Source organism: Acinonyx jubatus, chromosome A1 (genome assembly GCF_027475565.1).
Source record: "Acinonyx jubatus isolate Ajub_Pintada_27869175 chromosome A1, VMU_Ajub_asm_v1.0, whole genome shotgun sequence".
In the NCBI taxonomy this organism is placed as follows: Eukaryota; Metazoa; Chordata; class Mammalia; order Carnivora; family Felidae; genus Acinonyx; species Acinonyx jubatus.
In genome coordinates this window covers 130458192-130474655 of record NC_069380.1, presented here as the reverse complement: position 1 = coordinate 130474655, position 16464 = coordinate 130458192, and the positions used below count along the sequence as shown (strand labels likewise).

At 35.7% G+C, this 16464-nt stretch overlaps 1 protein-coding gene and 1 long non-coding RNA gene across 4 annotated transcripts in view; one reads left to right on the top strand and one right to left on the bottom strand.

Annotated features, from left to right (window-relative positions):
* LOC128315793 (uncharacterized) overlaps positions 1–4188 on the top strand; it is a 106975-nt gene extending 102787 nt beyond the window's left edge. The window contains exon 3 of the long non-coding RNA XR_008298867.1: positions 1979–4188. This is a non-coding gene — a long non-coding RNA (uncharacterized LOC128315793). The remainder of the gene's footprint in view (positions 1–1978) is intronic.
* The window catches only part of CWC27 (CWC27 spliceosome associated cyclophilin), a 190808-nt gene that overhangs the window by 84500 nt on the left and 89844 nt on the right, over positions 1–16464 (bottom strand). For 2 of the 3 annotated variants that reach the window (XR_003414567.2, XM_015065317.3), the window contains exon 11: positions 13564–13667. Coding sequence is in view for 2 of the 3 variants with exons in the window: in XM_015065317.3 (XP_014920803.2) it covers positions 13564–13667 (104 nt within the window). In the remaining variant the exon portion in view is untranslated. Of the gene's footprint in view, positions 1–118; positions 2936–13563; positions 13668–16464 lie in introns of those variants that run through there. The other variant, XM_027041096.2, reaches the window with a different exon arrangement.

The following is a 16464-nucleotide window of genomic DNA, read 5'->3' as shown; positions in this document are numbered from 1 at the left end:
TAGATGCCCCAAAACCTAAATATCAACTATTATATACTTTTGATTTCTAGGAGATTTCCTAAGTTAGATTTATTTATTTATTAAAAAAATTTTTTTTAATGTTTATTTTTGAGAGAGAGAGAGAGAGAGACGGAGGGAGAGAGAGCATGAGTGGGGGAGAGGCAGAGATAAAGAGGGAGACACAGAATCCGAAGCAGGCTCCAGGCTCTGAGCTGTCAGAACAGAGCCCAACACGGGGCTTGAACTCGGGAACTGGGAGATCATGACCGGAGCTGAGGTCGGATGCTTAACTGACTGAGCCACCCAGGTACCCCCTAAGTTAGTTTTAAAATCTGCTTGTTCCAGGGTGCTTGGCTGGCTCAGCTGGAAAGTGTGCAACTCTTGATCTTGGGGTCATGAGTTCAAGCTCCACATGGGGTGGAAAGATTACTTAAATAAAGCTTAAAAAAATAAAATAAAATCTGCTTGTTCTACATAGTACTTTTAAACTTTTCTTGAAATGTATTATATATACTTATTATTTTTTAAAGATTTTGAGTAATCTCTACACCCAACAAGGGGCTCAAACTCACAACCCTGAAATCAAGAGCTGCATGCGCCAGTGACTGAGCCAGCCAGGTGCCCCCTGTATGACATATACTTATTTAACATTTAGGATCTAAATAAAAACTGAAGAATTTGTGAGTCTGATTCTGTTGTCTCTTCTTTCTATTAGCTTTTTGTCAGGTACTTGTATTCTGAATCTGTGTGTTTTCGTTCAGAGCCACTCATTTTATTTTGAATTTTCTTTGAGCACAGTGAATGAAAGCAGGTTTCTCCTGAAAGGACTTATGTTTGTTTGTAACAGGCTTCTGGGAGCACTAAGGATCCAGGACTGTGTCCAGCTAAATTCTTGGCTGGGGGATTTTAACGCCACCCAGGCAGGGTGAATTGGGGCTCTAAACTGATGAGAAAGCTGCCATGTGTTTATGGTTCGTAGGAAATGCTCTTGTCCCCAAATGCTCAGCACCATGATTCAAGATAGGCAGTTTTCCTTGTAGTTCTTTCTTTGATGGGGATAAGATGCTTCTGCTTATTTTTATTTCTCCCTGCCACTAAGGATGAGAACCTTTGCGCTCCCAACTATATGGGATAGTTGAGAGACCTTGAGAAGATCTTAGGTTCTCTTTGTAAGACCTCAAAAAACAATTCTCTAGTTCAGTCAGTTTAGCAAATATCATTAGGGCTAAAGCTAGATCTAGTGCTCCACTTATTCTCTTAATTCACATCTTTACTTATTCCCTGGTGTGGCTCTTTCTTTCTTTCTTTCTTTCTTTCTTTCTTTCTTTCTTTCTTTCTTTCTTTCTTTCTTCTCTCTCTCTCTTTCCTTCCTTCCTTTCTATTCTTTCTTTCCTTCCTTTCTTTTCTTTTTTTTCTTTTCTTTCTTTCAGTTTGTTTGTTTGTTTGTTTGTTTGTTTGTTTATTGAGAGCAGAGGGAAAGAGAGAGAGGGAGAGAGAATCCTAACTAGGCTCCAAGCTGTCAGCACAGAGGCTGATGCAGGGCTGGGTCTCACGAACCATGAGATCATGGCCTGAGCCAAAATCAAGAGTCAGATGCTTAACTGACTGAACCACCACGGATGCCCCCCTGGTTTGGATATTTCTCATTTTATTTGGCTAGTTTCTTGTTTGTTTGTTTTGCAAGTTCACAGGATAATATGAGAAAATGTTTTTATGCTATATACAACATTTTTAGTTGTTTTCAGTGGGAGGATCAGTTTGGACTCAGTCTGCCATGTTGCCAGAAATTAACATTTTCTATAATATTTAAATTTTTTTGCCAGTCATTGCAAAATTTCATGTTTAGTCTTTGAAAAGACACAAGTATGACAATAATATGTTCTTTAAAAGGCTCTAGGTTTGAAGAAAGACTTTTAGAAACAATTATTCTCACCAAAACCAAAGTAGATTTTAATAGATACCAATTAAAATTTTACAGACTGTATCTACTCAAGGTTGGATCAAATTGAAGAACAGAGTTGTGGAAACAGCACTGGACTGGCAGCCAGAGGACTTAGGAGTTTGCTGTGTGATTTGGGTAAGCCCTTTTATTGGCTGGCCTTTGGCTCTCTATGTATATGATGGAAAGGTAGGGCTGGATGTGCCTTTCAGGACCAAAACTCTGATGACTGCACAGAAGTATTCACTGTAAATAGACCACACTAAAGATCAGAGTTTCTGATGCTCATGACATTTCTTAAGGCTAGGCCACTTTCACATTTTAAAAATACTGCAGCATGCTTTAAATAAGCATACTGTGAGACCATTAAAAAAATCAATATAAACTACTTTAAACTACTTTTGTACATCAAAATAGAGTCTTAAGGATTCTTAACATTTTGACATCTTTTCACATTCTGAGAACTTCTTTATTCTCTGTCCTTTCTGGCATTTCAAATTCTTTCATGTAGTTTTTAATATAATTTAGAGATTATCGTTTTTTGCATGAAAAATTATAAATACTTAAAACCTGCATCTGTACCATCTGCCAGGAGTTTATATGAAGAATTTTGAAAATATAGCCGCTCAAAACTGTCAGCATATTGCATTAATCGTTAAAAAAAAAAAATCAACCCAATACCACACAGATTAAACTGTCTAAAGTAAGTTTTAATGCAACACATTCACAGGTTTACACTCTAAAGTTGTGAAGAGATTATCTTTTTCAAATTTGATTAAGTGCTGCAAGATGTGGAAGAAACTCAGCACTCAAATGAATTATATGTTTGATGTCATTTTTGGCAAAACCTCATAAAGTGTCACATAAAAGAAAAACATCTTACTTAAAATAAGGTCTTGACAGCAGTCTGGAATAGTTAACAACTCCACTCCCAAATGAGAATGCTGGTTATAATCAAAATTTTAATGACGATATTAGTTCTCCCCTTGAGACAATCTAAATATCAAAACAAAACAAAACAAAAAATAACGTGCATGCATCCACACACCCCTCATGTCTTCCTTTTTAAAGGGGGAAAATTTGTAATTATTTTAGTTCATGATCTCAATATTGAGTATAATGTTTCCTTGCACATTATAAGATTTCTGCTACGAGGCAATGTCAATCAGTATGTTTTTGTTGTTTAGTATTAATTCATGAGAGGTATAAATAATGCCCATCAGCAATGGAAGTGGAGTCCCTGGGTGTCAGTGCCCTCACATCTTCTAAACCCTAGAGCTGAAAATGGTGGGAACCTTTTACCTTTCAATTACATTTATAGTCTTTACATCTATCGTCCTCTATATCCTACTCTCTGATATGAGAAAATTAAAAGGAAGAACACCCCTAAAATCAAGTTTTCCATTTAAGAGTTATCAGTCAATTTCACTTGGAAAGTCTTTTAAAAAGCATATTACAAACAAGATTATATTAAAAACAACTATGGAAAACATGATGCCACATGTACACGTGTTTCTGGCATGAAGATAAAAAAAGTCCAGAAAAACAAATATTACACAGTTAACCATGGTTGTCTTTGGCAGAAGTATCATGGGTGATCTTTTTTATCCTTTATGCTTTTCTACATTTCTGATATTTTTGCAAAGGATACGTTACTTTTATAAATGGAAGAAATAATATAGCTTTTTAAAAAATTGACAGTTATGGCCAAAGATTAATACTTACTATCAATTAACCTATTTTTACTGGATTAGGAATGGCATCAATATTAGTAACAGGAAGATAAAGTGCAGTTACTAAAAATATAGTTAAAGGCTCTTGTCAAACTTCCTATACTGGAATTACATCTACCAGCAGGCAGAAGTAATGTTCATTTAAAAACTATTTTTTTAAGTTGATTTATTTATTTTGAGAGAGAGAGAGTGTGTGAGCAGAGGAGGGGCAGAAAGAGAGGGGGAGAGAGAGAGAGAATTGTAAGCAGGCTCTGTGCGGTCAGCACAGAACCCGATACGGGGCTCGAACTCATGAACCGTGATGTTATGACCTGAGCCAAAACCAACAGTTGGACGCTTAACTGACTGAGCCACCCAGGTGCCCCAATAGGACAACCCAATTTTTTTCCCAGTGAGCTCTATGCCCACTGTGGGGCTTGAACTCATGACCCCGAGGATCAAGAGTCATATGCTCTACGGATGAGACAGCCAGGTGCTCCTCTCATTTAAAAACTATTTTAAGGGGCACCTGGCTGGTTCAGTCAGTAGGCATGTGAGTCTCCACCTCAGGGTTGTAAGTTTGAGCCCTATGTTGGGTGTAGAGATTGCTTAAAAACAAAATCATTAAAACCCCTGCTCATGGGCTGTCTCTCTTTCTCTCTCAAATAAAAAACAAAATAAAATAATTTTAAAAATTTTTAACAAAAAAACAAGAACAAAAACTATTTTAAGACAGTGAAGGACTGCAAAAAGATAGGCCTGACACAGTGGTTTATAAAAACAGCAGCCAATGAGTCCTAAATAACCATTAGGAAGACTGGTTAAAGTCTATTTTTCATTGCACATAAACATTAAATGTGCCCATTATGTATGATTCTCAAAGTAAGGCTCAACAAGATTTGCTAATGACAGCTAGTGAGAAAGTCTGAAATGGACTGTCCAAAAAAGAACAAAGTACTTTATGGACTCTCAAATTAGAGACGATCATCTCTTATTCACTCTACCAAAAGATTAAATTCTTGGTCTAAATGTGAGGGTATGTACATCTTTACATTTACTATATACCTTTAAAAATCTTTACTATTTTTTTTAGAAATTATATTAATGAAAGACATATTATTAAAAATATAGCATGCTTTCTGGCCCATGAAGGTAGTGGCATGTATTTAATACAATTTTATTTGAGAGACTGACTATCTTTGCTACAGAGGGAGTTTTATTTTTTTAGGACTTCTAAGAAATGAAGTATTTGACATAACTAAATATTTCAGAAAAGAGAATCTTATCTCTAATTGATTAAAATGATAATTTTATTTTTTTACCAATTAGGTTGGAATCATTACCCAATCTCTGTCTTACTAAACAATAAGTACCATCTAAACTTTTCTTAATTGAATGACCATCAATAATTTTAATACTGACATGCTCTCAAAGTATAATGAAATACTATTAATAGCAAATCCATAATATTCCATTACTATTAGTTCTTGTGCTTTCTTACTTGCTGTCAGGTGGTCAGCTATCACCTCTTGCAACTGCCAGAAAGAAAGTTCCTAGCTGTGCCTTTCTCTCTCACTTTTTTCTTTTTTTTAATTTTAAGTCCAGTAAAATAGTGGGCTAGCAAGACACAGGCCAGCCCCTACCCTGGCTTTTCTTTTGCTTGTTTGCTTGCTTGCTTGCTTACTCATTGATTGATTGATTGATTGATTGATTGATTCATTCATTCATTCATTTAATTCTTGAGGTTATACTTCATATACCATAAAATTTCCACCTTTAAAGGGTACTCTCCCTCACTGTTATTATTCTTTAATCTGTTTTGAACTTAGAACCCAATAATCAATTTGTTAGTGCCATGTACAAAGTAAGAATAAGTAGAATATTACTGATGGCTGGCCTGAGAGGCTTTCTATGGGTCAACTGCAAATATACTTTTACTCTTCTGTGTAAGTAACATTAAAAGTTGCACGCAGGGGATGCCTGGGTGGCTCGGTAGGTTTCAGCATTAGACTCCTCATTTCGGCTCAGGTCATGATCTCATGTTTGTGAGTTTGAGCCCCACATCAGGCTCCACGCTGACAGTGCAGAGCCTGCTTGGGATTCTCTCTCTCTCTCTCTCTCTCTCTCTCTCTGCCCCTCCCCTGCTCGTTCTCTCTAAGTAAATAAATAAACTTAAAAAAAAAATAGAAGCACACAGATTAAGAGTAGACTATGGGAAAAATAGGTCTGATACTTCTAGCCTCCAAGAAAAGAATGATGACTCAAGTACCTGAAGTAAGTTAACTGCTTTGGAAAAAAGTACCAGTTTGCTTAGGGAGAGGAATGGATTCTGCATGGCATTAGGCACAACGCAGAGCTAACATTCCAAAAGCACTTCTGATTCTTATAAAAACCAAGGTTAAGCTAGTTTAACATTCTGTGTTAGACAGATGAAAAGTAGTCAAAAACTATATACTTCTACAACCTATCAAGCCTGAGGGGCCCTAGTCGGACTTAATGCAGTGTTAAAAAGAGAGTCTGACAAAACTTAAAATGGCTCAGTGCAATTTGAGAGGTACAAAACACCCCAGGGATGTGTTCATGAAGAGGCTTTAAAATTCTTTCTTGATTTACAAGCTCAGATTGCCCTTCTTCCTCTAATTTCTGGCACCAGTCAGAAAACAGGTATTGTGTGCTTAGAACTTTGAAAAGAGGATCTGATACCTTAACTCTCAAAAAGTGATTTGAGAATATGTCCTAACCTGTATCTCTTATGTGATTATTTTCAGTTTGGTACTAGTTTTGATATGATAAAACTCAAAGAAACCTGGAAAAGACTTAGAGACATAATTTCATGGAAAGGATTATACAGTTTATTAAAGAACCTGATGGAGCCAACAGAGGAAAGCGACCCTATCTCCAATTGACTATCAATCTTATTCAAAATTGATACAAAACCCCTGTGCATAGGCTTGGATGACTCACAGTGGGACTTTAGAGAAACTCCCAGGCTGTAAACAGGATTGTCCTGCAGTACATCTCTTCTGACATTGCTGATGTCTAAAGTCAAATACTACATTCCTTGTTTACCTAACTTGGGGTGCTAGAACCTACTGCAAATTCTGTATTCAACTGAGAATATGATTTAACTATTTTGAATTTTAGAGTCAAATTTCACATTATCAAAACAATTCAAATTATACACTAAAATAATGGTTTTATTCCTCAATGTTCTGTTTCTTTCATTTAGTGAAACCTTTTATACATTATCTGAAGCCTTTAAATATATATAGATGGCAAGTTAATGGTAAAAATTATGAGTTATATTTATGTAATGCTGTTCTTATAATATTGAGGTATAATTATACGTTCTCTGACAATATCCTTGTGATATAAGGAATAGCAGGCTTTGAGCTTTTCTGGGAAGACTGAAGAGACAATGGATGGTCCTATATACATTTTTAATACATAGAGAAGCTTTGTTTTACATTGGTTTAAAACAGATTAATAGGTTGGCTCAATTGTAAGTGTATGTTTTCTTACTACAGCAGAGATGTTAAGAGATTTTGGGGCTATAGATCAATATTCTTGGGGGGGCAGCTTTGTTGGGGCATAATTGGTGTATAAAAGAGCTGCACTTGTTGGACATACACACTTTGATGGTTTTGGGCATGTGCCTATACCCATGGCACTATCACCGCAATTAGGTAACATCAAACAGCAATACATTCAGGACTGTTCAATTGTATGGGGCCTAAAGTATTTACTGATGTAAAGGCAACAAAAGTATTTTATCTTTTGCCATAATGTAATTGAAGGAGTTAATAAGAAGTAAATACTTAACAGTAAAACATTATAAAAATACGAATAGCATATTTTATCTTTAACTTATATAGAGAGAAATAGATGGGTCTTCGTTTTACAGTAACTTGCCGAAGGTGACAGAAGAGACTCAGAAGTACAACCATGGTTAGAATATAAATTCTTGTTTGTCTTATACCAATCTGGCTAAGGATCCAGTCCAAGAAATTGGGTAAAGATTATCAAACCAAAGGAATATTACTCTCTGATTAAAGATTTCCTAAGATGACAAAAGCCCAATAAAGTATCACATCTATTAGAACACCTGGCTAAATGCTAAATAGGATGCCTCCATTCACACAAGAAGGCCAGAACGGGGTAGATTAACACACAAGCATTAGAACACAAAGCTTTTTTGTTATGATGTTTTTTTTCACCAAGTGCTTTTAATCTGAGGATAATACACTAAATTCTAAAATGAAGTGGCAATAGTAAACAAGTGTTAGACTCGCCAGATAAATTCAGAAAATCAGGAAATAATACTACTGGATGTTTTACGTAAGAATGTAGTCAAGCTGGGGCGCCTAGGTGGCTCAGTCGGTTAAGCGTCCAACTTCGGCTCAGGTCATGATCTCGCGGTCCGTGAGTTTGAGCCCCATGTCGGGCTCTGTGCTGACAGCTCAGAGCCTGGAGCCTGTTTCAGATTCTGTGTCTCCCTCTCTCTCTGATCCTCCCCCGTTCATGCTCTCTCTCTATCTCAAAAATAAATAAACGTTTAAAAAAAAAAAAGAATATAGTCAAGCTCACACTTAAAACCTTTTTAACAAAGAATAGGATTATAGAAATGTAACTTAGAAAGCATATGAAAGAAATATTTATTTTGCAATTTTGATTTATGTTGTATTTATATATAGCTATATTGATTACAGGCTTTAACTGAAACTAACACAGTATTAAAATTCAAAATTTCCATTTGTAGGATTTCGATAGGACAAAATGAAACCAGAAATAGCTATATTTTTCTTCTTAAAATTTAAAATTATTTTTATACACCACTGTACATTTATTAAAGGTCTTCTCATTATTTAATTTACTTCTTACAAGAATCTTGAGGGGTACACAAAGCATTTTCTACATGGATTTATGACAAGAGAATGGAGTCACACAGGCTTAAATAACTTCACTGTTAGTAACTAGACTTAAAAGTTTTAATACTTTCCTGTTTATTTTTTGATGAGATATAATATTCTAAAGTATTCTTCTAACCTTTAGTGTTACATATAACAAGCACTTAGTATTACTATCAAAAATTACTATTAAAAATAACAAAATTGGGGCTCCTGGCTGGCTCAGTCAGTTCAGCAGCTGACTGTTGCTTTTGGCTCAGGTCATGATCTGATGGTTCATGAGTTTGAGCCCAGGGCACCAGCCTCTGTGCTGCTGGTGTGAAGGCTGCCTGGGATTCTCTCTCTTTCTCTCTCTCTCTCTGCCCCTCCCTCACTTGTGCGTGCATGAGCTCTCTCTCTCTCTCTCTCTCTCTCTCTGTCTCTCTCTGTCTCTCTCAGAAAATAAATGAAAAAACTTTAAACAAACACCAAAATTAATGTATTTTTAGACTCTCTATATTAGCAGATGTGGTACATGCATCCAGATGTAAATTCGTTTGGAAGATAGGTCTATATTACACAATAGTTTATACATCAAAATATTCAAAATGCTCTTTTTAATATGGATTATCTACTTCTAAGTTTGTTGGCAAATTAAATTTCTAGATATAGCATATAATATTCAAAAGACCAAACCATCCAGAGTTGCCATAATGCTCAGATAATTTAGTCCTGGATTAAAATAAAGTGTCTTATAAAAGCCAGATACGCAGGGGCTTTTATAATTCAGGGGCATTATATGCACGGGTGTGTGGGTGGCTCAGTCAGTTAAGCGTCTGACTCTTAATCTTGGCTCAGGTCATGATCTCACGGTTCATGAGGTCAAGCCCCATGTCAGGCTCTGTGCTGATAGTGAGAAGTCTGCTTAGGATTCTGTCTCTTCCTCTCTCGGTCTCTCCCCTGCTCATTCTCTCTCTCTTTCTCTCAAAATAAAATAAACTTAAAAAAAAAAAAAGCACCAGATATGCAGCCATATAGCCCAATCAAGAAATCTTTCTTGAATTGGTTCAGATGACGTATGAAGTTATAGAGCCAAAGTCAAATATCACTTTCAACTTCTTTTCACGTGATGATCTTACTATGAAAATGCTTATGAGAACTTTTGGATCTGTTACCAGAGTTTATATAGTTCTAACCATGGAATATCTTTCACCTGGGAAGATAGGCTAAGTTCTGACATATATTCAGGGAGGCTTAAAATTCACAAATCTTCCATAATAAATTAAAATAATTTTTTTTAATGTTTAATTTACTTTTGAGAGAGAGAGACAGCACGAGCGAGGAAGGGCAGGGAAGAGACACAGAATCTGAAGCAGGCTCCAAGCTCTGAGCTGTCAGCACAGAGCCTGATGTGGGGCCCGAACCCATGAACCGTGAGGTCACGACCTGAGACAAAGTTGGACGCTTAACTGACTGAGCCACCAGGCGCCTCTGTAATAAACATTTTTCTAACATTATACATACTAGTCAATTTAAAAAGATCAAGTAAGTTTAGAGGAAATACAATTCCAAGAAAAAGGTAATTTATAACACATCACAGATAGGGGCTAAAAGCAAATTTTGTTCAGCATTTTAACAAGATAGTGATAATACAAAATTGCTCCTAATAGCATTCTAAAATTATTAGAATCAAAATAAAAAGACTGACTTAGTGCCTAGATCTTGGTTTCTAAATACAATGGAAAACAAGAATTCCCTGAAGTGGTGGATTCCGGGCCTGGAGAAGGGAAACCACAAGATCAATTTGGGCTTCTAGTGCTAGAAAGTAAAAATGTTCTCAAAGTGGGAGCCAGTTGAAAAGACACAGGAGCCAACCTGAAGGAACTACTAATGACCAATTCTGGTACTATCTGAACAACAAAATAAATCATGATAGTTTGGGATTATAACACATAGAATAAAATAAATATTCACAAGTTCATATTGATATAAATAAGTGAATAGTGATATAAATAAGTAATAGAGAAAGAGAGCGAGAGAGATCTCTTTCTTAAAGAATTCCAAGTAATAAAAGTAGTAAGAAAAAGGAAAATAAAAAGTTACCATTAGAACACCACAGTAAATAACTGTTGCCTATAGGCAAGATCCACCAATGGATACTAAAATTAGCGGAGGTAAGCTTGGAAAGAAACAGAATAGTCTCACAGTATCTCCCCCCAAATACCTAAAATCTCAAAGGGAAAGAGTAACTTTAGAGTGTAGCAACTCAACAGACACCACTTTAAATTAGTCATCAAGGCAGTATTACCAGTAAAAAGACAACAGACAACTTTATAATGCACTGGGAAGGACATATCATTTCTGTGGCAATCTTGCCAAAAAAAAAAAAAAAAAAAAAAAAAAAAAAGCATAACCTTAATCTAATCACAAGACAACATCAGACAAACTCAAATGAGACATTCCCCAAAATATCTAACTAGGACTCCTCAAAGTGTCAAAGAAATGAAAGATAAGAAAAGATTGAGGAACTGTCATAGATCAGAGGATACTAAGGAGGAACATGATGACTCAATACAGTATGGAATTCTGGATGGAAAAACAGAACAGAAAAACAACGGTAGTGGGAAAATGGGTGAAATTCTTATCAGGTCTGTAGTTAGTTAACAGTCATGTATTAACATCAATTGCTTGGTTTTCACCATTGTACTATGGTTATATAAGACCTTCATGTTAAAGGTATATGGGAATTCTGTATTTGCAACTTATCTGGAAGTCTAAAATTATTTCAAAACAAAGCAATCAAAAATAAATAAAATGATCCACTTTTTGTAGAAGCTAGTTTTAAATGATATTCAGATTTAAGGAAACTCCAGGATATTTCTAGAAGATATAAGGGAAATTAAATTGAGAAAAGTAATTCCTAATATAATTCTCTAATTATGGCATAACAAAATGGTTTTATATGGCTTTCTCATCAACAGACTGAAATAAGCTCTAGAAGAAATCTTCTCTTTTGTGTTAAGAAATCATTCTAAGACTCAAACGTTTCTTTAATTGCATTTAATATTTTAAAGGCAGATAAATAATTTAAAAAGCACTACTTATATTTAATATAAGCCTTAACTATAAAGCACTATTGCAGTAATTATCTATTTCCAATTCTCTCACTCTGACTAGATCATGAACTTTAAAGGTAAGAACCTCCATCCATTGCCAACTTCATACCCCTAGTCCTGCATGGTTCTTGAGGAATGGGAGTACTAATAATTATTTGCTCAAAAATGAATTAAAATTTAAGTAAAAGATCTTTCTAGTTGAACGGAATTACTCTCATATATTTAAAATGCTTTTAATTATAAGGAACAATACTCTGAGAAAATTATGTCTAAACTTAAAAAATAGAGGCGCCTGGGTGGCTCGGTCGGTTCAGCGCCCGACTTCAGCTCAGGTCATGATCTCACAGTTCGTGAGTTCGAGCCGTGTGTCGGGTTCTGTGCTGACAGCTCAGAGCCTGGAGCCTGCTTCGGATTCTGCGTCTCCTTGTCTCTCTGCCCCTTCCCTGCTCATGCTCTGTCCCTCTCTGTCTCTCAAAAAAAATGAATAAACATTAAAAAAAAAATTAAGCTTAAAAATAAAATAACCTTCACTGTATTTCTTTCAAGTCGCAGTATTGCCAATATAGCTTGTTTCTGTTCAGGGTTATACTTTACCTACATGACCTGGTCACACATAAGTTTATCTTTTCTTTTCTTTTTAATTTTTTTTAACGTTTATTTTTTTGAGAGAGAGAGTGTGAGCAGGGGAGGGGCAGAGAGAGAGGTAGACGAAGATTTCCAAGCAGGCTCTAGGCTCTGAGCTGTCAGCACAGAGCCTGATGTGGGGTTCAAACTCATAAACTGCGAGCTCATGGCCTGAGCTGAAGTCGGATGCTTAACCTACTGAGCCACCCAGGTGCCCCTTTCCTTTCTTTTAAATAGAGCTTATAATTTGTGTCATCATGGGGAGTTAATTTTTTAATAGTTTCATTCAAATATATTTTGGTGACTTTGAATTCTTCATTAAGTACCTGCCTTTACTATAACAGTCATTGGGGGATATGGTGCAAATAATCTAAGAACTATGTCCTTTAGATAGTTATGTGGTTATTACCTGTGCTACTTAAAATAAATACTAATGCTGAGGTGCCTGGGTGGCTCAGTTGGTTAAGCATCCAATTCTTGATTTTGGCTCAAATCATGATCTCACAGTTCATGAGATTGAGCCCTGTGTTGGGCTCTACGCTGACATCGTGGAGCCTACTTGGGATTCTCCCTCTCTCCCTCCCTCCCTCCCTCCCTCCCTCTCTCCCTCTCTCCCTCTCCCTCTCTCTCTCTCTCTCTCTGCCTCTCCCTCTCCCTCTCCCTCTCACCCTCTGCATCTACCCCACTTGTGCTCTCTCTCAAAGTAAATAAACTTAAAATAAAGCCCTAACAGCTTCATAAAAATCATAGTAAAATTAAGAATATATTTAACCTGTATAAATAGAAGCGTATTATTTTGATTAATTTTTGATCAGCTTTATTGATAGTTTAGATTTTCAGTATCTTAACAAAAACAAACAAAAAACAAGAGTTTATATTTCATACTATTCAAACCAATGCACAAATATTTACACAAGTCCCAAATATCGGGCCTAAATGCTTTTTAAAAATGTTTTAAAGGGTATGCAATTATAAGAAATGAACATTCCATTCTTGTGCACTCCTAGACATGTGTTATGGCAACATTTAAGTTTTGCCTGAGGACAAGTCTCTGTTAGTTTTCATTAATCTTCTTAGAATACCAGTTATGATCATGTTTGACTGAATTTACTTCGTAGACAAAATCCTAAATGGAAATTTATTTTATTGGCTAAGTATTAAAAAAAAAAAAAAGCAAAACTTAGAAAGGAGGGAGGAGGGAAAGAGGACAAAAGGAAGGAAGGGGAGATGGAGGGAAGAGGGTAATGTTGTACAAGTGAAAATAAAAACCTGATAAATATCCTTACCTTCACTTTTTTTTTCTGCTTGTTTTGTTGCATTTTCTACTTTTTTTTGTTTTGCTGCTAACAGTTCCCGCTTTAACTGTCTTGCTTCTTTTCGGAGCTCGTCACTGTAAAGCAAAAACAGTTATATAAAGTACATAATACGTGGAAAGAAAAAATTGTTTAGCAAAAACAGGCATATTGTTTTTTACATACACTAAATCCCTAAAAAAACACAAAAAAATAATGTAATTCATTTTGTTTCTTACCTGTGTATTGTGCTATGGAAACAGAGCTATAGAGTATTTTAGAAGCTGTCATTTTTTAGAATAGCAATATAATATGAATTACCTATAAAATATACTCCCTATCAAGTATGTTAAACAGAAATAGATAAATGATAAATATCCCACTATTCTAATTCACTTGCCAATTTAGCATTCTAGTTCCAGTTTAATAATTCATGAAGATCCTGAATCAAAACAAAATTTTAATATAAATTCTACTTACTAAACTTGCACATACACAAAAAGATGTGGCTTTAAAACTTGGTGAATTCCTCAACTGGCACCAGTAGCTACCATTTATTAAGCAATTACATGCTAGGTGCGGTGCTAAAATGTTTTTAAACTCAGTTTTTTAAACTCAATTAATTTTTAACCCACTTAATACCATAATTTGGCAAAAAATTTCCTCTTCTGTGAAACCTACAAGGCTGAGGTATTCTGATGATTAGTACAATCATGTATTAAAGGTAAACTGGGATATAAATATTGACTTCACTACAAGTCACTAGGTGGCTAGCTTCTACAAAGCCAGTTTTAGGATATATTCAAATTCATGTGCTTATAAAAAATTAATTACCCATGACATGAACACTTAGGGTCACTAGTGGCCAGTCAAACTTTGAATGTCAGGCATCTACTCTATTTCAGTAAAAGCTAGAGTGGATAACAGACACTTAAAGAACCACTGTAAACCCAAGTAGGCAACAAATCTAGAAAAGGTCTCCAAAGACACCCAAGCCACAGTTTACCGGGATCTTAAATCTAAATACTTCAATACTGATTCAAACTTTGTGCTTCTTCCTGGTCCCCAAATCTCATACTTTATTTTTCTTTTAAAGCATGTCATATATTAGTTACCAAAGTAATAGTTCTTACAATGTGCACAACTCAATTCTTACTCCTCTTTTCTACATCAAACACAAATGGCTATAATTTGTATCTGCTTGGCCTCCAAGATCCTGAATTCTGAAAACTCCTTCTAATTAAAATCTACTACCTACTTGGGGTGCTTGGGTGGCTTGGTCGGTTAAACGTCCAAATTCAGCTCAGGTCATGATCTCAAATTTCCTGAGTTCGAGCTCCGTGTCAGGCTCTGTGCTGACAGCTCAGAGCCTGGAGCCTGCTTTGGATGCTATGTCTCCCTCTCTCTGTCTGCCCCTTCCCTGCTCTCTCTCTCAAAACAAGCAAACAAACATTAAAAAAATTTTTTTTAAATCTACTACCTACTTCCTCAGTTTTTCATTGCTATTGAACCTGTTCTCACTCAATATAATAATGAAAGCCAGCTTCTTCATAGTTCATGATCTGTCAGCCCTATTCTAACCCAACTGGCTCTCGATCCATTCTAGATGATACGGTCCGCTATTTCACTAATGTCCTCACCAGCACCTTTAATTTTCTTAACTTGTTTGTCCTTATGAATATGTGATAATTACCTAGAAGACCTTGTTCACAACATGTTCCTAGAGACAAACCTCCAAAGAATGTTATTTTGTTAGATGTGAGATGTTGCCTGGGAATTTGTCCTTGTAACAAGCTCTGGTTGATTCCAATACGCATTCAGGTTTGGGACCCAGTGCATTAGGACTGCCATATAGCACTTCTCTTCTCTTCTTTACAACTCCAAACACTCCTACTTCACTAATCCTTTCATTCAGCCAACAAACATACTCAAATTTCCCTGGACTCTGCTCCAATCAAGTGATGATTATCTTTACCACTGGACTCTTGGCCTGAAAGAACAGTTTATATATAGAGTCTACTTTCTCAGCCTCAGACTTCTTAATCTCTTGTAATCTATCCTTCTTATACTCTATTGAAACTGCTTCTGTATCAACCAAATTCAATGGTCTTTTCTCAGTCTTCCTTTTCCTCTTTGGCTTCTCTACCATTCAATATTAACCACTCCTTCCTTCTTGAAATTCTATCCTAATCAGACTATGTACCATTTTAGAGTATTGATTCTCCAATCCTTATTCTAATTACTCTTTCTTTTCTCAATCTATAATTCTTGGTATTTTTCCCATTTCTGTACCTTGTACAATGGCATTTTGTCTAATCTCATAACATTTGTCTAATCTCATAACATCAGATATCACTTTTATATAGGTTATTTCCAAATCTAGATGTTTTGCTCTGATTGTTTGGTCCTGCATTTTTAACTGTTACAAACCTTCCTGTACATTAGTACTGTCCAACAGAAATATAAGGTGAGACACATATGCAATTAAGTTTCCTAGCTGCCACATTAAAGAAATAGCAAAAGGAAACAGGTTAAATTAACAACTTGTTTTAACTCATTAACTTAGTATGTCCACAATATTATTATGTCAACATGCAACCAATATAAAAATATTAATACTGTATTTACTTTTTTTTTTTTTTTTGGTACTATATGTTCTAAATCTGGTGTGTATTTTATACTTACAGCACACCTCAGTTTAAACTAGCCACATTTCAAGGGCCCAGATCTAGATGGATAGTGGAGGCGAGACGCTGCAATGTTCAGACTTGAAGTCATCTCCTCCCTGCCCAAATCTGTTCCTTTTCCTGAAATCCCTGTTTGAATGTGGAACTATTTTCCTCCTAATGACCAGACTTTAAACTTCCTCTGGGACTGTTCCCCCGCCCTTTCACT